At 42.7% G+C, this 20,371-nt stretch overlaps 1 protein-coding gene across 1 annotated transcript; it reads right to left on the bottom strand.

Moving 5' to 3' along the window:
* Nucleotides 1–17,005: 17,005 nt before the first annotated feature.
* On the bottom strand, nt 17,006–19,846 carry LOC9629224 (receptor-like protein kinase THESEUS 1). The gene has a single exon (XM_002992408.2). The coding sequence runs from the start codon at nt 19,707–19,709 to the stop codon at nt 17,037–17,039; it is 2,673 nt and encodes an 890-aa protein (XP_002992454.2). The 5' UTR covers nt 19,710–19,846; the 3' UTR covers nt 17,006–17,036.
* Between the last annotated feature and the right edge of the window lie 525 nt (nt 19,847–20,371).

Here is a 20,371-nt window from a genome sequence, read left to right as displayed (position 1 = left end):
CACACTAAATTTACTAATCCTTCCAATGTGTAGACCAACTATTCCATATGAGGCAATTAGTACAATGGATGCCTTTGTTCGTAGATAGTCCACAAGAGGAAGGATGTATATATGGATGTCCAATATATACGATTTCAAATTTAGGGGTAGGAATATACTTTGTTCATATTATTTTTTCAGTAGCCACTAATCAATGGGAATTAAACTTATGCAATTTGCTTTGATACCATATATAACACATCTTATCTTTCTCCCCTTAAACCAACTAAAAAAAATGGGGAGAGCTATTTATCCCTTAAGGTTCCAAGGATATATGGTAATAATATATCCAAATCTCATCTTATATTTATATATGCTATAGATTCTCTCAGATAATGATCTTGCGTTTATGATTAAGGCATTTCACATTTTGATGTCTTAATTGGGAATATCTTACACTTTCATGAGTGATTATCATCAAAAGGCAAATGATTTGGTAGAATGGCTCACTCAAATACTGAAAAAGATGATTATAAAGTACATGAATTGGATCAGGATGATTATTTGCCATCTCTCCGGTATGCATATGTCATAGGGTACAAAATGCTTCACTATATAAATTTTTATATAGTTATGATCCAATATTGCTAATAGAGTTGAATTTATTTTTGTGATTGCCACAAGTTACTAATGTTAGATCTTGGGATCAATATTTGATAAGCATTCTTCTACATATTCAAGCAAAACTAATATAACTATCATCATCATTCATATATAGAGTATAAAGTGAATGAGTTGATATTGGTTTATTTTCCTCATTTATAGTATATGTTTTTCTAAGAGGCTCATTGCCCAATCAAAATGACCATATTAAGTGTTATAGTAAGTTGGACCATAAATTTATAAGGTTTAGCACAACATTTAATAGGTTGATCTTCTATAAATTGTATATATGCAACAACTAAAGCATTTCATACAAATGTTATTACAATGCATCCATTTCTTTTGCCTCCTCTTTGTTTATGTCTAGAGTTTTATTTTCTCTTCTTTCGATGACATAAAAACTAAATTTATAATAACATTTTATACTTGCATTATAAAGTATATGAAAGTTCATCTTATCACCTCAAGCTCTATAGAGCATTAATGGTCTAAGGTTTGTTAAAAAACTTTGGGCAAGGTCTTAAGGTGTTGCTAGTGAGTACAATGAAATATCTAAATAGCCAAATCTCCTCAAGTGGACTTGTTATATAATAATCCACTAACCATTCAATCAAGTATATATGATGGCAATCATATAGTTTTTACGTCTTAGTTTGCTGGTTACTGCAGCAAGGAAGTGGTTCAAATATTTTGAAACATATAACTCCACACCAAGTTTTAGAGGAGAAAGAGTAATCTCAAGACATTGAAGGTTATTTAGAGTAATTTGCAGGGCAGTCAAGTTTAGAAAACTTTACCACTAAAATGTAGTCTATATTAAAAATAAACCTAGATTTTCACACTAAACATTTCTTAGCTTTTCAGTTAATCCTTAGAAATTCTTATCATTCTAGAATAAATTCTCCCATGTAAAATATGTTCTTTTTTCAATAAAACTTTGTACATCCTTCCCATTTTCATCTTTATAATACCACTTTCTTCAAAATATACATGTTCTGATATATAGATTTTCATAATTTAGTTCCATATCTAAATGTATTTTTGTTAATTAACTCTACAAAAATGTATGGAAACAATTCCATTCACTAAAGTCTATAATATAACATAAGATATTAAATAAATTATTAATCTAACATAAAATGGTTAAAATATATATGTGAAAATGACATTTTAAAAGAAATTACATTATAAAACATAAAATATAAATTTTCTATTATAATAAATTATTATAAAATAATTTCATTATAGATAGATCATTTTTTAAATAATACTTCTAAATATACTCATAATATAATAATTAAAATAGCTTTTAATTTATTTAATTATTGTTTGTGAGATGTCCAAGTGTACCTATATGATGCTATATATTAATATTAGTATAGTGGGATTTTGATAGGCATTTCAATCCAAACCACTTGGTCCTGTATATAAGCTAAGGTTTTTAGACTAATTGATATGCATATTTTTATATTCCATTTCCAGAGGTGAAAACCAACTTTGATTATCCCTAAAGAGTGCTTGGATTTTGGATTGGATCTAGCTTTTGCATCATCTAAATTTCCCTTTCTTTATAGTTTTTTTAATTTCTTCTCTTTTGTTTTTTCTTTTTTATTCATCTTCATGGTAGTGCAGCAACATCCTCCTCCTTTGACTCTAAAGTAATAGTTGGTGCAATTGCTCAATGCTATATGGTTGTAGTTGAACAATAAAATTCGGTTGATAACGGCATTTATAGGGTATGGTATTGCTCCTCCTGTCAAGACCCCTGACAAGATCAAGACTGGAAAATGCAAAAAGACGAAGAGAAAAGCTAGTGGAAACAAAGAAGAGGCCTTAGACTGGTGTTGATTCAGATTGTGGAGAAATGGAATAAGGCTAACCTATATATACTATAGGTTGATGAAGCTCCACCACTCTTGGATCGAGGATGGCCTAAATATAGCTGAGGTCGAGGAGGCGCCACATCATCATCAGGAATGTGGCTTGAGACTCAGGAATCGGGAAGTGTTTCGAGAGTCAGGAATAGGGAAGTGTCTCGAGAGTCAGGAATGTGGTCTGCAGGTCAGGAATCCGGCGAGAGTCAGGAATGTGGCAAGAATTGGGGGATTCCTGACAGCACCCCCTCCTCAAGAACGAGTGGAACGAGGATGTGAACGAGAACGAAGAGGAGGATGAGATGAGCGGCGAGGGATGGGAGATGGAGAAAAAGAATGAGGACTGGGACGAGAAGGATAATGGCGGTGGAAGTCCTGAACAAGGTCAGGAGAATGAATCAGGTTGTCCGCAGGTTCTCAAGTGCGTTCCTCAGGTCTGTAACCCTTCCAGTCCACCAGATAGTAGAGTTTACACCGTGAAATCTTGGAATCAAGGATGTCCTGAACCTCGTACTCAGACCCATCCTCGAGCTGCACTGGTGGAGGCGGAGGAATGACCCGATTTGGAATAGGACTGGGAATATAATGCTCAAGGAGAGAGGAGTGAAAAACGGGGTGAATTTGATATGAGGAGGGAAGTGCAAGGTGATAAGTCACAGGATTAATGATGGCAGTGATAGGGAAAGGACCAAGGTGTTTGAAATTGAGTTTTGGACAGGGCCTGGTGGTGGAGATATTTCGCCTGAGGAGCCAGACTTTATCCCCGATATTGTAAGGGGGACAATCCTGATGATGGACATTGACAAATGTTTTATGAGATTCCTGAGCACGATGGAGGTGGAAGGAGATGGAGTTGTGGATTTCCTAGAGGTTGGAGATAAATGCCTCAGAGCGGGGATTTGAACGAGAGGATTCAGATGGAGAAGGAAGTGAGAGATTGAATTGGGGATTTCGGCCAGAGTTCGCAAAGAAGGGGGAAACTCGAAGAGAGGAGTGAACAGAGTTGTTATAGGAGAACTCAGCAAGGAAAAGGATATCGAACCAGTTATCCTGATGATAATTGATGAAGCACCTCAAAAATTGTTCCAACGTCTAAATCGTTCGCTCGGACTGCCCATCAGTTTGAGGATGATATGCCGAAGAGAGGTTGGCCTTCACTCCAAGCAGCTGCAAAAACCGTTGCCAGAAATGAGAGATGAACTGAGGCCCCCGATCCGAAACCACATCTGTAGGAATCCCATGAAGTCGGAAAATTTCCCTGAATACCAGTTTTGCCATGTCCTCGCCCGAAAATTCCTTGGTACATGGCAAGAAGTGCGCCATCTTTGTGAAGCGATCCACCACGACTAAAATGCTGTTGAAGCCTCCAGAACTCGGAAGATCACTCAAGAAATCCATGGAGATGGATTCCCAAGGACCTGAAGGGACCGAAAGGGAACGAAGCAAACCTGAAGGAAGGTGGCGAGGTACCTTATTCCGGGCACAAGTGTCACAGGAGGTAACAAAAGCTTTGATGTAGTCGTCCATGTGAGGCCACCAAAAGTCCCGTGCAACTAGCTCATAGGTTTTTGCAATGCCGAAGTGACCAGCAGTCGGGCTATCGTGGCACGCCATCAGGACCAACCTTCGAGCATCACCTTCAGGAACGTAAAGTTGCTCCCCATGGTACAATAAGCCATCTAAGAACTCGAACTCGTCAAATCGCCGGCAGTCGGGAGTCACTGGGTGTCCAGCCTGAAGATGGGGGAAGATGTCGCTAGCGAGATCATCGGATTGAAGATCGTTTCTGATTGCATCCATCAAGGAGGAGTCCTGAGGGGCCAGGGAAATTGCCATAACTTGAAGCCGATCAGGACCAAGGATAACTTGATCCTGTTGATCGAAGGCAGGATTACCAGGCCTGAGACTAAGATAGGAGCGCCTTGAAAGAGCATTAGGAAGGCCTTGAAACTTTCCAGGTCTGTACTTGATAACAAAGTCAAACCGACTCAGGAATTGTGCCCACCTTGCTTGACGACGGCTTAAAACTCGGGAAGTGGCAAAGTACTCGAGATTTTTGTGATCCGTCCAGACTGTTGTTTAATGGCTCGCCCCCTCCAAGAAACGGCGCCACTCTCCAAAAGAATCCACGATGGCAAGGAGCTCCTTGTCGTGGATTTTGTAATTGATCTCCGCAGGCTGGAATTTCCGAGAATGGAAAGCGACCGGATGAAGTTCGTGATCCGCTCCGAGTTGAGACAGCACAGCACCAATGGCAAAGTCGGAGGCGTCAGCCTCGATGAAGAAAGGTTGTGAGGAATCAGCATGGATCAAGACAGGAGCAGAACTGAAGGCTGCCTTGAGTGTGTCGAAGGCCTGCTGGGCAGCAACAGACCAAGAGAAGGGAACATCCTTGCGAGTGAGATGTGTGAGAGGAAGGACAATGTCAGAGTAGTGATCAATGAATTTGCGGTAGAAGTGGGCGAAGCCAAGGAAAACCTGAACGTCCGACATTGATTGTGGAGGCTCCCATTCGAGAATAGTCTTGACTTTGGCAGGATCCATCGTGATACCCTCAGGAGTGACAATGTACCCAAGGAACTCCACAGACTGCTGATCAAAGGAACATTTCTCAAGCTTCGCGTATAGGCCGTGTTCTCGCAGCTTCGCTAGCACCTTGCGTACATGTTCGTCATGCTCCTCCTGAGTTTTTGAGTAGATGAGGATGTCATCGAGGTAGACGATCACCATCTGATCAAGAAACTCCCGAAAGACGTCGTTCGCCATGTGTTGGAAAACTGCTGGAGCATTTGTCAAGCCAAATGGCATGACAGTGTACTCGAAGTGGCCATAGCGAGTTCGGAACACAGTCTTCCATTCATCACCAGGCCGGATCCGGATCAGGTTGTATGCTCCACGGAGGTTGATCTTGGTGAAGAAGCGGGCACCGCCGAGGCGTTCCAACAGGTCCGAGATCAGGGGCAGTGGATAACGGTTCCGAATAGTCACCTTGTTCAAACCTCGGTAGTCGATGACTAGCCGCAAGCTCCCATCCTACTTCTTGACAAAGAAGACAGGCGCTCCAGCCGGGGACTGCGAATGCTGAATGTAGCCTGAGGCAAGGTTCTCATCCACGTACTCTTTGAGGGCCTTAAGCTCGGACGGGGATAACCCGTAGATAGGCCCCCACGGAGGTGACGCTCCTTCCTGTAAATCAATGGGACAATCATAAGGCCGATGAACAGGCAGTACACTAGCTTTTTTCTTGTCAAACACATCCCCAAAATCATGATACTTCTCAGGAAGACTGACAGGAGAAACATGCAAAGCAAAAAGAAAAAGAGGTTCTTCATGAAGGAGTTCTTTCATAGTGATTGTGGAGATAGAAGGAGGTGTACGACTAAATGGAATGATGAGACAAGGATACGGTTCAGTGTAAGATGGAAGAGAGGAAAAAGAAGAGGGTGAAAACTTTATAGAGTCAGGAACAGAACCCCGATTTGAGTTTAGGGAACTTTTCCTGATTCGGACTCGATGAACAGCAGGGGAAGCCGTGGGAGAGATGAGCTGTAATTCCTTCCAACAGATCTGAGGCTGATGTAGTTGGAACCACGGAAGACCGAGCACCATAGAGGAGGACTTGCTGTTGATGATGTTGAAGGCGATATCGGTGACGGTGGACCCGATGTGTACTCGAACGGGCAATGTTTCCCTAAGTCCAGAAGATGGAGACACAAAATGCCCGCCGATGCCTTCAACCCTCAAATCTCATATGGTAGGAGAAAGAGGAACGTGATGTCGGGCAGCAAAGTCCGTGTCCATGAAGCAGGAAGTTGCACCCGAGTCCAGTAACGCCAGAGCCTTGAGTCCTGATTGTCCGGTGAAAGAAAGGAGACATGGGACGCAGAAGTTGCGGGAATTGGTGGTGGCTTTGATGAAAGGTGGTGAGGAGCTTGATAAAGAAGAAAAGTGATTTTTATTCGGGGAGTCCAAACAGACAGCTCCTACTCTATTTGGACAGGGTCGTTTCCCGACTGCAATAGAGGTGGATTTTGAGGCAGAGTGAACTCGAGCAGTCGAGGAGGCTTCTTGGGACATACAGCTGCTTTGTGATTAGGATCAGCACAATAGAGGCAAAGATTATGAGATATTCGACGTTGCTTCTCAGTAGGACTCAACTTCCCTCTAATGAGTCGGGGAGTACCAGAAATATCCATCGGAACCGGAGCAGTAGGTTCAGGAGTATGCCCCGAAGACTCAAGCTGGGATTCCTGAGTCTGGGACGGAAAAACAGCGGCACGACGACTTTCCTGACGACGTTCAAAGAGACGATTGTCACATCTAACAGCTTTGTTGATGGCATCCGACAGGTCCTTGGGATCCTCCATGGTGAGCAACAAATCCTTGACACCGTTGTTGAGGCCGAAACGAAATTGGTCAATCAGGGCCCGCTCATCCCACTGAGTGTCCAAAGCAAGGAGTTGGAACTCTGCAGCGTAGATCGAAGCAGGATGAGACCCCTGAGAGAGACGTCTCATCTTTGTGGTAGCAGCCCGAACCCGATCCGTCTTGCCAAAACATGCTTCGAGCTTCTCTTTGAACAATCAAAGATCCATCAGCTCTGGAACCACGACCCCTTTCATGCTCTTCTCCAGAAGAGGAGAAAACCATGACAAAGCTGCACCTTCGAGCAACGTCCCAATCGCGCCGATTTGAGACTCGGGAGTAGGGTACCGCCGATGTTGAAGTGCGAAGATCAACTCCATCTGGTTCAGGAATCTGCGAAGCTCCGAACGCTTGCCTGAAAAATTCGCCGGGAAGCTCACCTTCGGTTCAGGAACTTTGCTGGATCCTTGAGCCGAAAGTGAAGCAAGCTCCTGCTGCATGCGAAGAGGGGTCGCCTTCAGCTCGGTATTCTCAGACTGGATTTTTGCAAGGACTTCAACAAAGAAATCAGGATGGCTTGGAGACTCCATTGGCAAGAAGAAAGAAAAAAGAGGGAAAAAAAGGCAAAGGTAATCAAACAATCAAAACGAGCTAAATCAAAAAACGAAAAAACACAATCTGAATCAAACTGTCAAGACCCCTGACAAGATCAAGACTGGAAAATGCAAAAAGACGAAGAGAAAAGCTAGTGGAAACAAAGAAGAGGCCTTAGACTGGATTGATTCAGATTGTGGAGAAATGGAACAAGGCTAACCTATATATACTATAGGTTGATGAAGCTCCACCACTCTTGGATCGAGGACGGCCTAAATATAGCTGAGGTCAAGGAGGCGCCACATCATCATCAGGAATGTGGTCTGAGACTCAGGAATCGGGAAGTGTCTCGAGAGTCAGGAATAGGGAAGTGTCTCGAGAGTCAGGAATAGGGAAGTGTCTCGAGAGTCAGGAATGTGGTCTGCAGGTCAGGAATCCGGCGAGAGTCAGGAATGTGGCAAGAATTGGGGGATTCCTAACACCTCCTACTCTTACTACCAATCCTTATGTTCAGCTGGAATTCTTCTGTGGGAATCCAGGGATGATATATGAGTGCATAGAATATGGAAATGGAATACAAAAATATGCATATCAATTTCTTAGCTTATATATAGGAGCGAATGGTCCAAATTGAAACCAATTCAATGGCTATCAAAATCCCACTATGCTAATATTAATATATGGCATTGTAGCCATACACTTGAACCTCACATCATCCCCTCTTTTCGGAAAGATGGAAGACAATTAAGATTCTCTAATGGACTGATTGGGATCTAAAGGAATATTAAGAGGAGACATTGGTGAATCTATAGGTGGTGCTAGTTGTTTTTGATCTTTTTATATGAAACATTTCAACTATTGCATATGCACATTTTCTAGAGGATTGGCCTGTTGGATGTCATACCAAACCTCATAAACTTGCAAATCAACTTGCTGCAACACATGATATAATCCTTTTCACTAAGTAAGAAGCCATTTAGACAAACCATGTATAGTAATTATAGCAATCTATCTTGATGTATTGACACAATATTTAGCTTTGGAGGGTGATACAACCAGATTTATTGGCATCTTTGGCCTCCTTTAGAATGCTCTTGGTCCACTTGGGACATACTACAATACAGTCACATTCAATAGCTTCTAACATCATCACTAACTTCTCTTATAGTGACTTTTTTTTTTCTTTTTTTTGTTTTCTTTGTCTTTCTTTTCTTTGTTTCACTCTTTCTTACTACCTTTCTAGGAGTTGTATCCTTATGATAATAGGCTTAGGCTTAGATTTTTGTTTTGAGGTGGCATCAACTCTAATCATTTGGAATTTCATTTATTTCCTAGCTTTTCTCCCATGGTTTTTTGGTTCTTCTCTACATTAAATTCATCCACATCTCAATACCATAATTTTAAGTCACTCATAATCATCATTTGCTCATTGTTAAATTTGCTACACCTTTGTCTATCACCCATTACATTTGTCTAGTTCACTTCTCTCTACCTATCTCACCATGAACACATCCATTTGAGGACATCTTTACATCACATTATTTACCATCCTCATATGCAGTAGATGCAATAGGAAGCAGCCTAGATATGGAGTGAACTTTATTAATGCAATACTTTTTTGGCAAATATTAAACACTGACAACTGATTTTGACTAGCTAGATGGCCTTGATTGCAGCAATAAGCTAGGCACTATAAATGGGTAAACGTTATTTTTTAAACCTACATAGATAAAACAAGATGCAGTCATCCATATAGATGTTGCTACTAGCTGCAAACTTTTTCTTCTCCAACTTTTACCACATATGTTGCTGGAAACTTCAATGAACATCATATATTACAAGATCCCCTCCACCACTAGTCCATTCAAGTTAGCCAACCATTCCATTCATCATCCATCACTATAGTTGCAATCTTTCCATTTCACCATACGAGCAATATATTCACTACTCTTCCATTTGCTTGGAACAAGCTTGAGCCATGTTTGAGGAACTTTCAAGAGGTTTGGAGACCTTAAAAGCTAGAATCTAGGTCAATACCTTGTTCTCTCTTGAATTCTTCTCCTTTCTTTATTTTTCTCTTTTTTTCATTATTGTTTTCTTCTTTTTTTCCACTTTCCTTGGGTTAAGTTCTCAATTTTGTGTTTAAGTTTTCCCCACATGGTTTTCCCTTGATCCTAAAACACTAAAACTTCTTCTCCTCCCTTTCTTTTCTTTGTATTCTCTTTAGTTCTCTTTCTTGCAGTAATTGTTGATACTGGGCATTACATTAGAGCCTTCAATAATAATTTGGTCATAGGTTCTTGTATATGATGGAGTTTAGTGTGATCCCTCGTGTTCACCTATTAGGATATGTATAGCATTAGAGTGAGATTCCCTGGAATATTTTATTGTTGGAATATTTTAGAGGTGTGAAGGATATTCCAAGAGAGGGGATATATACCCCCTTCTCCTCTATTACTAGGGTTGAAAGGAGTTTACGCAAAAAAGATGTTTGAGCTTGATTCTAGAAGCATGAGAGAGTGTTCTCCTTACTGTTGAGAGGTGCCTCTCTCAACAAGTGTTTGCATTTAGCAATCATAAATGATGATTGATTATTATCTAGGATAATTGATTATCTTTATCAAAGGTTTTACTTATTACTAATATTGAATGAATTGTTATTTTTTAGGATAATGGATTATTTCTTCGATAATGATTATGCATTTCTCTATTGATAGATGATTGATGACCTTTTATGATGGCTTTTAGCATTTTGCATTACCATATATTCTTTATGGTTTATTCTGGATTAGTCTATTGGGTTTGAGATATTAGTAAGATGGTTTTGATGCTTACTTGAGCAACTTAAATTCCTTAGTATTGCTGACCAGGATCTATTCAACTTGGCTATGATAGTTGACATGAATGATTGTTTGTTGGTTTGCCATATTAGCTATTTATGGAAAATGTTTAGCATATCTATGGAATTTAGAGATTTTTCTGAACACAATGGTGTTATTCCCGTATCCAAAATTGCAATCTAGCACTATTAATAAGATTCTATAATTATTTTAGAGACTAGCTTTTGGGACTAGGGTGAAAGCCCAAAGCATGTGTTTCTAAATAGGAGGGGGGGATGGCCAATCAACTTGAGATATAATTTAGCTCCTGCTTGTGTGGTTATCCTTTTCCTACATTCAACTTAGGTTCAAACCCCAGGTCTATACCATATGAGCTAATGGAGTACCCATATCCTCATATTAGGCCACTAGTATGTTAGAATAGCATTAGACTTGTTTTTCTCAATTTTGCATGTTGGTTCTGGCATTGGGATGTTGGAAGCTCTAGAACTATTCTAAGTCACTTTGTACTCCTATTCCTCTACTCCTTAAATTGTGTTTTGCTTCCTTTGCTCCTTGTTGGGAGACACAAATCCCTAATCCCCAAAGTGGAGCGTAAAGGGTGTTACGTGGTAATGGGCAAAGTGGAAGCCAAACGAGCATAACATGTTTGGACTAAAAGCTCTGATTTGGACAATCAAGAGTGGGAGTGGAACTCCCAATAAAATGCTCAAGAAACGAGCACGAAACAAGCAGTAAGTGAGTCTCTAGAAAAGGGACACAAGAGGATCAATACATGACATGTGGAAGTGTTAAGGAGTCTAAGATGGAGTTTGAGATGGATCTGAGACAGAGTCTGAGATGAACCTAAGATAGAGTCTGAGATGGACTCAAGATAGAGTTTGATATGGACCCAAGATGGAGTCTGAGATGGATCCAAGATGGACCCGAGATGGAGTCTAAGATGGGCCCGAGATGGAGTCCGAGATGGACTTGAGATGGAGTCTGAGATGGACTTGAGATGGAATTTGAAATGGACCCAAAATAGAGTCTGAGATGGATCCAAGATAGAGTTTGAGATAGACCCAAGATGGACCCAAGATGGAGTCCGAGATGGAGTTTGAGGTCAAGTCTGAGATGGACTTGAGATGGAGGTCAAGATTGAGACCGAGACCAAGACTGAGATTGAGACCGAGACCAAGTCTAAGACTAAGGCTGAGACTGAGACCGAGACCAAGATTGATCAGCCTGTTGGATGTTATGCCAAACCTCATAAACTTGTGGTCCAAATTATTGCAACACTTAATACAGTCCCTTCCACTGAGTAAAGAGCCCTTTAGACAAACCACATACCATAAAATTGGGAAAAAAAATTAAAACCAAGTCATCCACTTTATACTTCACAAGTGGATAATGATGGGAGTTGAAGTGCTATTGTTGTCCCACTTGTACGTGGTCTAGGTGTTTGGCAGACTTTGCTTGGATAAATGGAAGAATACTTGTCAAATACTGATCTCAAAACCTAGTATCGGCAGCTTGTAGCAATCACAAAGATAAACTCAACTCTATTAGTAGTATTAGATCATGACTATATAAGAGTTTATATGGTGAACCACCAATAGAACTTTACACTCTTGTGACATGTGTATACCGAAGAGAAATAACCATCCCAATCCAAATGATAAAAGTTCACATACTTCACAATCATCCCTTTGAAGGTTTGAATGATCCGTTTTACCAAAATATTTGACTATGGATAATAAACACTCATTAAAGTGTGGCATATCCCTAATCGAGATGTTAAAACATGAAGTGCCTCAGCCATAAATGTGGGACCATTATCCAAAAGAATTTGCTCCAAACAAAAATGTTAAAACACCATTTGATTGAGGAGGAAGTATCCAATAACAATTGCAAATGCACTAGCAAGAGCACCAACTTCCACCCAATGAGTCAAGTAGTCAAAAACAATTTTGACATACTTATCATTAACAGTTGACTATAGAAAATGCCCTATCAGATCAAACGCCACAAACTCAAATAGATAGGAAATTGTAATTGACTTCAACCGTCTTTCTGCAATATGAGGGGGAGTATTATGAGCTTGGCATCAAACACAATTACACATATACCGGATAATATCACGTCACATTTTCGACCAATAGAAAAACTTGCATAGCTTCTCGATCACACAACAATGTTGTAAGCAATCAAAGAGAACGACTTGAGAGATGATCTATGGGGTTCAAATATAGAGGGAAAGGGCTCATGAACAAAAGTGCACCCCTTTTTCCAATCGGTTAAGGGTCTTGGGATATTTAAGGTTAAACGTCTTTAGGTTTGAATAGTATTAGGCTGGGTGACCTTCTGGGAAGTCCAAACTTAGAAGCTTACATTTGGTATAAGAGGGGTCTCAGGTTCAACTCTGTTGGTTGGCTAGGGGTATCACACCACATGTTGATTGACATCTGGCTAGTGGGCGTGAACTTGCAGGGAAGTGTGATGGATTGTTAACAACCAAAGAGAATGACTTAAAAGACGATCCATGGGGTTCAAATATAAAGGAAAATGACTCATAAACAAGAATGCACCCCCTTTTCCAATCGGTTAAGGGTCTTGGGATATTTCCAAACTTAGGAGCTTACAGATGTCCCATATGCCCACATAGAATAGGAAAATCATGGTAAGTATGGAGAAAGCATGGAATAAAGATCAAAGGCACCACTAACCATAAATGATCATTAGAACTTGTCCCTACAAAACAAAGAAAACTATCCTCAAGGTGATATTGAGAATGTAAATGCTGAAATGGCAAGTTATCAGCAAGTGATATAGAATTCTCAAACTTATTGTGAAGCTTTGAATCCATAGCTTAATCTTTGAACTTCGCAAACCATATCAAAAGAAGGTAAATCTTGCTTTGCACTTTGTGGACACTAAATGTCAAATACAGCAACCATCGACATCACAAATCCTTGTCTAAAAAATCCACAAATGTTGGAACAACAAAAGAGAGTGAAGAAAGAAGAAGAGTTTGAAAAAGGGCATTAGCATCAGCCATAGAATCCATTAAACAATGAACAACATCAAAATTATATATATCTGAAGCTTCAAAACCCACTAAGCAGTACAACACAAGTTCTTCTGCTTCAATAATGAAGTAACTGCAACATAATCACCTTCTAATAACATCTAAGAACCATGTAGATATATATAAAGTTTTTCGAAACCCCAAACTGCTGCTAAATTCTCCTTTGTCGTGGAGTAGTTCACTTTTGTTGGTTGTAATGTATAGTTGATATATACAACGGGATGGTGCTAACCAGGCACACTTGGGCTTTCTTGCATAAATACACATTCAAGACCAATATTAGAAGCATCGATAAGCAAAATGAAAAATCAAGTGTAGTTAGGATATGCCAAAACTAGAGGAGTCATCAATAGATTTTTGATATCCGTAAACGCTTGTTCATAGTTTACAAACTAGATGAAAAATGATGTTGACAATTTCAGCAACGCTCGCAAAGGTGCAGTGTGATCAGAAAGATGATCAACAAAATGACCGAGATACTACATTTTACCCAAGAAGTGTTGCACATTATTCACACACTTCGGAGTAGGGAATTTTAAAACAAACATAAGTTTATTAAGATCAACTTACAAACCCTCATAAGAAATATAGTACCCAAAATAAGTTGTGTTCTTGGACCCAAATATGTATTTCGACCACTTCAGCTTTAAACCACCTTCTCGTAATCAATTTAACACCTTACAAACATCACAAACATATTCCTCCCATGTCCCCTTTGAGTGGATTAAGACATCATCAAGAAGTTAGCAGTCACGTCCATTATATTGCAAAGAACCTCGTCTAATCATCCATTAGAAAGTTGTTGAAGTATTGTTCAAACCAAATAGCATCACCAAAAACTTGTACAACCCAAATGGTATACGAAAAGTTGTCTTAGGAATATCTTCTTCGGCCATTAGTATTTGTCAGTACCTAGAACCAAGATTTAACTTAGTGAACTAATGATTTCTCCTTAGACGATTCAATAGATCAGCAATGTGCCTAAAGACTTTGTAACTTTCGAATAACACCCTTTTCCAACATCTCCTTTATGTTTACATGTAAAATCTTGATCTCTTTGGGTGACTAATAACAAATAAAAACCTTGATTAAACAAGCATCCTAAGTTGGAATAAAATGACGTGTTGCAAACTTGGCCCTAGACGATAGGTCAAATTCAAAGAGATCAGTATACTCTTTTATAAGCCAGTCAATTGCTGCAACACAAAAACTATCATAGGGATTCGAAAAGGGAAGAGATGAATAAGATGGAAACATAGGAAGAAGTAATGGAGAAATAAAAGTGATGGAAGCAGAAAGACAAACAAGTATAAAAATGAAACGAATGGAAAAAATATAAAAAAGTATGAGATAAGGGGGATTGCATTGCAATCAATCCATACCAAGGATAAAGTCAAAAGCTTAACTTAGTACCACCCATAAGACTACAACTCAAGCTTGAGATTGCCTACATACATGACCAGATTTGCTTCATCTCATGCTTGTTGCCATAAAGAATGAAAACTAGCTCTGCCACACAACGCAAACATAGACAGCAATGTGTGGCAATAAACCGAGGAATAAAAGATAAACTTGCGTTTGTATCAACCAACACAGAGAGAATAATAAGAAATCTCTTATTATAAAAATAAACTTGGAAAGTAAACATTGGATGAATTAGTGCCGAGTGAACCCATTAATGATACTCCTGAAAGAAAGGTGAAGAGGTCATTAACTTATTTACACAAGGTCCCTTTACTACTCATGTAACTCTTTGTTTCTCAGAAGCATCTTAGTGTCCGGACCTTCCACAACAGCAATACTAACAAGACATTGTTAATACCAAGGTCTCCATCTAGGAAATGAAAGTTGCCAATTCAAAAAATTGCAATAACATCGATAAGTATAACCAACTTTATCACACACCCAATAGTAGATATCACGACTATAACCTTGTCCTAGCCATTGTTTTTGAACTTGGGTAGCAGTAGCATTAACCTTTATTGGAATAGGACCATCTCCCACAGGAAGTGGAGTTGAAAGACATACAACAAGAAGTGGAAGAAGTGATGATTTATAATATTTTGCCAAATGAAAAGTGTTATCAAGGGTGGCTGGAGCAAATGCATGCATAAGTTCTACAAGATTTTGATGAAGTGTTGGCCATAATATTCCTAATTTGATCCACTTTAAAATATTTGGCTTTGTATGAAGCAAAAAGCTTTGGAAATGAACGCTAAATTACATCATAGACTTAGATGGCCCTTAACGAAAATGATGCAATTGGTGAAAGATATCATCACAATTGTCGACATGTCTAAATGTGTGTTTGAAGAAGTTTAAGAGAATGCTTCAATCCTCATGAGTGGCTACACTTAAACCATTATACCATTGCAATGCTATCCTTTGGAGACATGTGAGAAACTCATGCAAATGCTGAGCATCATCCCAAGAATACAATCACTGTAAAGTGATCAAACCAATTGTACACATCATCCCCAAAGTTCCCACAAAAGAACTTCAGTTGAACGCAAGGATTGGCAGCAAGAGTAAGAAAAGTTGTACCACGTGCTATGAATGCTGCCATCAATTGAGTTTAATTATTTAATTACAACCCTATAGCATCGAGCAATTACACCAACTACTACTCCAGAGTCAAAGGAGGAGGAAATTGTTGCTCTATTATGAAGATGAATAAAAAAGAAAAAGCAAAAAAGAAGACGTTGAAAAAAATTATAAAAAAAAGGGAGATTTAAACAATACAAAAGTTAAATCTAAACCAAAATCTCAAATCCTAGCACTCTTCAAAGAGAATCAAAGTTGCCCTTCATCTTTACCAATGTGATTGCATGGAATATAAAAAAGAGAATATAAAAATATGCATATCAATTAACCCAAAAACCCTAGTTTATATACAAAAGTGAATGGTTTGAATAGGAACTATCAAAATCTTATTATGCTAATATTAGTATACGGTATTGTAGCTATCACAATAACAAATTTACTTAAGCAAACCAAAAATATTAAGACTGCTTAAATGATTTATTAACAAGAATATTGCAATAAAAACCACTTAAAAAAGCTGGTAAAATTGTAACCATTCCATTCACTCCAGATGTTATGGAGTGCAGGTTGGCCACAACAGTAGGAATAGTTTCAAATGCTCTATTACAGAGGACTGTGTGTTGGTTTTGGTGGCGGCATGGACGAGCTTGAAGGTGGAATTGTTCCACTCAATTTGACTGATTCACCCAACCTTTTAGTTGTCCCGTTCCTGTTGGAGCTTTTCTGTGATCGATCACTCACAAGAGTGCTGCTGTCTGTTGCTGACAGCCGCCATAAAAACACATGCGAGGCAGCTGTGGATGACGTGACGAGTACTGCAATTTGCTTCTGGAGGCAACGCGGAGAGAACAAAACCAAAGAAAAGACCAGCTTGAATCCAATAGGATGTAGGTACTAAACAATCTACGAGTCAACAACTGTATAGAAAAAAATGAGGAAGCATGCAGTTCAAGGTGGTCCCATCCCGTTAAAACTTCTCGTTATTCTCGCATGAATTCCTGACAGCGACCGGCTGCCTGGCCGTTACTCTAGCTCGTCCCTCTGATCATGTCGTAGAAACTCGTGTGTGATCCGTGTAAAAGTCAAGCTACGCGAAGATCCAAGCTTTTACCTCCCTTGAGGATTCACCAGCTGCGAGAAGACCGCGCTGGCACTGGCATCCTCGAAATCGTCCTCGCTTCCCAACCGGCGGTGGTAGTCGGCCTGGTGATCCGCAGAAGACCGGAGTGGAACTTCCATTTGGTCTCCAGCCCGCGTGGCCGAGTGATCCAGTATCATCCCGCTGCTATCCCCGCTCGACGCCTCCTGGAGCTGGAGCGCATACTCGAGGTTCCACAAGACGTCTCCCATGGCCGGCCTGTCGATGCCTTGCTCCGCCAGGCACTTCTCCGCCGTCTCCCCGAACTTCTGGAGCGATTCCTGCGAGCACTGCCCCTTGAGGTTGGCGTCCACGATCTGCTCCAGCGCTCCCATCCGCTGGTACTGCATCGCCCACTCGGCGATGTTAACTTGCTCGCGAGGGAGAGCCGGGTTGATCGCCGGCCTCGCGCACAGCACCTCAAACAGCACCACCCCGAACGAGTACACGTCCGACTTCTCGGTTAGCTGCTGCCGCCGGAAGTACTCGGGATCCAAGTATCCAAAGCTTCCCTTGACGGCGGTGCTTACGTGAGTTCTATCCAGCGATGGTCCCGTCTTGGACAGCCCAAAGTCCGAGACCTTGGCCACGAAGTTCTCGTCCAGGAGAATGTTGGTGGTCTTCACGTCGCGATGGATGATGGTCCCCTGCTCCGCTCCCGTGTGGAGATAGTGGAGCCCTCGAGCAGCGCCGATGCAAATCTCCAGCCTTTGCTTCCACGAGAGCGGCGGGAGGTCCGAGCCGTAGAGGTGTGCGCGGAGAGTTCCATTGGCCATGCACTCGTAGACGAGGATCATCTCGCAGTGTTCCTCGCAGTAGCCGATGAGAGAGACAAGGTGGAGGTGCCGGAGCTTGGACAGCATCTCGATCTCGGTCTGGAACTCGGTCAGTCCCTGCTCGGACCTCGGGTTGCCGCGCTTCACCGCGACTTTGGTGCCGTCGAAGAGCTCCCCGCGGTACACCTTGCCGAATCCTCCCACGCCCAGCAGCAGCGTCTCATCGAAGTTGTTCGTCGCCTCCAAGATCTCGGCGAAGGTGAAGAAGCGACCGCCGAGGCTCGAGGTGGCGGTGGACGCGACGGTGGCGCCGCTCTTGTTGGACGCGCCGCCGGTAGAGAACTTGCTCGCGATGCTGGTGGAGTTTCCATTCCCGGCGGCGTGGAGCGGCAGCCACGACGCGCTCTTCTTCTTCTTGCTCTTGCCTTTGGCCAGTCCGGGGTGGCGCCGCCGCCGGACGAAGCACAGCCCGGCACCAAGCAGCCCGATCACCAGCAGCCCACCAGCGACGGCGCCGCCAATCCCAGCGGCGCCAATACCAGTGGAACCCCCGGAAGAGCCATCATCCTTGGAGAGATCCACACCCGGCGGGATCAAACTCCCGGCCAAGCTCCCGCGAGTGTTGTTCACCTTGAAGATCTCGATCCCGCTGAGGATGGAATCGTTGTGCTGCGCTCCATTCCCCGGGGAGGGGCCGAGCTCCACCACCATAGAACTTCCACCATCGTTCATGGGAACCACGAAGTCCATGAACATGGCGGTCTGTGCGCCATTAGCCTTGACCACCACGTCCAGGCCTTTGACCGCGGGCAGCCGGTTGATAAACACGTCGAAGATCCGGGCATACGGCGTACTGTACACCGTCTCGCAGAAGTGCATACGTACAAAGTAGGAGTAGCCGCTGTCCACCGCGAAGGTCCAGGTGAGGTTGAACTGGGTGTTGATGAGATCGCTCACGCCCATCGTTCGCGCAGTGCCATAGACCGACTTGGGCGCGATGAATCCTGGCAGGAGTGGAGGGTACGTGATGTCCTCGATCTTGGGCGCTGGGATCCCCTCGCGCGCGCCCACCAGGAAGGGATTGTCGCGGATCCAGCGCCGGGAGAGGCCCGAGTCGAGCGATGGATCGATGCTCTCGCCGCCGACGTTGAGGCGATACATGGTCTGGAGCGCTGCTCGAGCCATCCCCAGGAAGGCCTGGGTGCCCTGCCCGACGAGCTGCCCATCGTCCTGGATCGCGGCGTCGGGGATGGACACGATCTCGATCGCGTTGACGAAGGCCAGGGAGCCCGGCGACGGGACGAGCGAGATCGTGAGCTGCGCGGTGGTGATGTTGATCGAGTACTCCTTGAGGAGCGCCGGGGAGGAGATGGATCGCGCCTGGGCTTGGATCTCGCCCGCCACGCTCTGGCTGGAGAGGAGGAGGTACTCGTCCGCGCTGACGGAGAAGAGGGCGGCGGCGAGATCTGGCGAGAAGGGGAGGAAGTGGAGGCGAATCCAGTGGCGTCCCGGGGTGAGATCGCCGATGGAGAAGGAGCCCTTGGCGGTAAAGACGCGGGCGGTGCTGTAGAGGCGCTGCTCGTCGGCGGAGGAGAGATTGGCGGCGCTGCTGGTGGGGATGGAGCCGGATCGAGGAGCTCCGCCCTGGGCGAAGCTGGAATCCGCCACGAATGTCCTGCCGCTCACGTTGGTGCTGCCCGCAGCGCCACACGCGAGAAGGATGTTGTCCTTGGGGACGAATTGGGCGTGGGCTGTGCTCGTCAGCCATAGCCAGAGCTCCACAAGCCCTACTGCTACCCACAATGCCCGCATTCTCGCCCTAGTGCTGCTACCACTCCTGCTACTACTTGCCATTTCTATCGCCATTGCGTGTTCTTGCCGTTCTCGAGATCACGTCGCTCCCATTTGTTCTTCGATCTCCAAAGCTACGCGCTAACTACAAATGAAAGCACTGGAATCCAGCGGCGGCAACCGTGCCATGTGGGTCCCCTACATAGAGGCGGTCCGAACGATCCAGATTCTGCCATGTGGCACAACCGGCGGAGGATTTTTTAGCGGCGCATCGTGCTGATGCTCGTGGCCTGGCTGGAAAACCGTGGGAAACGAATGAGTATAGGTGGAATTCATCAAAGTTATTTGACTGCAAACCCTTGGAACTACAGTCAAATAACTTTGAATTTTCTCCCCATTGCCTTATATGGGGACAAGAATGGGGAGGTAGAAGTTCTGTCTGGGGATCCCTGTATTGGTTTGGCAGCGATCCCAAGGTGTCTCATGGAGGTCACAATGCAAGTAACAGCAAAGGAACACTAACAAATCATACTGGTGTTCTCACTGATTTTCATAATGTAGCAGTGATCATAAAATTCTATCTATCTTGGCTTTCTACTGGACTGTTGAATGTAATTGGTATCCTGTTAATCAATGCATCAGAACACTAGTGTTGCCAAGTCAATGCTAAATATGTGAATATAACAGTTACAAATGAATAAACCTATAAAGGATAAGCCCAAATAGATTTATAAAAT

Source organism: Selaginella moellendorffii, unplaced genomic scaffold (assembly GCF_000143415.4).
Source record: "Selaginella moellendorffii unplaced genomic scaffold, v1.0 SELMOscaffold_136, whole genome shotgun sequence".
NCBI lineage: Eukaryota > Viridiplantae > Streptophyta > Lycopodiopsida > Selaginellales > Selaginellaceae > Selaginella > Selaginella moellendorffii.
This window is presented reverse-complemented; position numbering and strand designations above follow the sequence as displayed.

Bases quoted from the DNA above. Each gene is read 5' to 3' on its own strand.
- LOC9629224 (XM_002992408.2), bottom strand. From the start codon at position 19,709: ATGGCGATAGAAATGGCAAGTAGTAGCAGGAGTGGTAGCAGCACTAGG.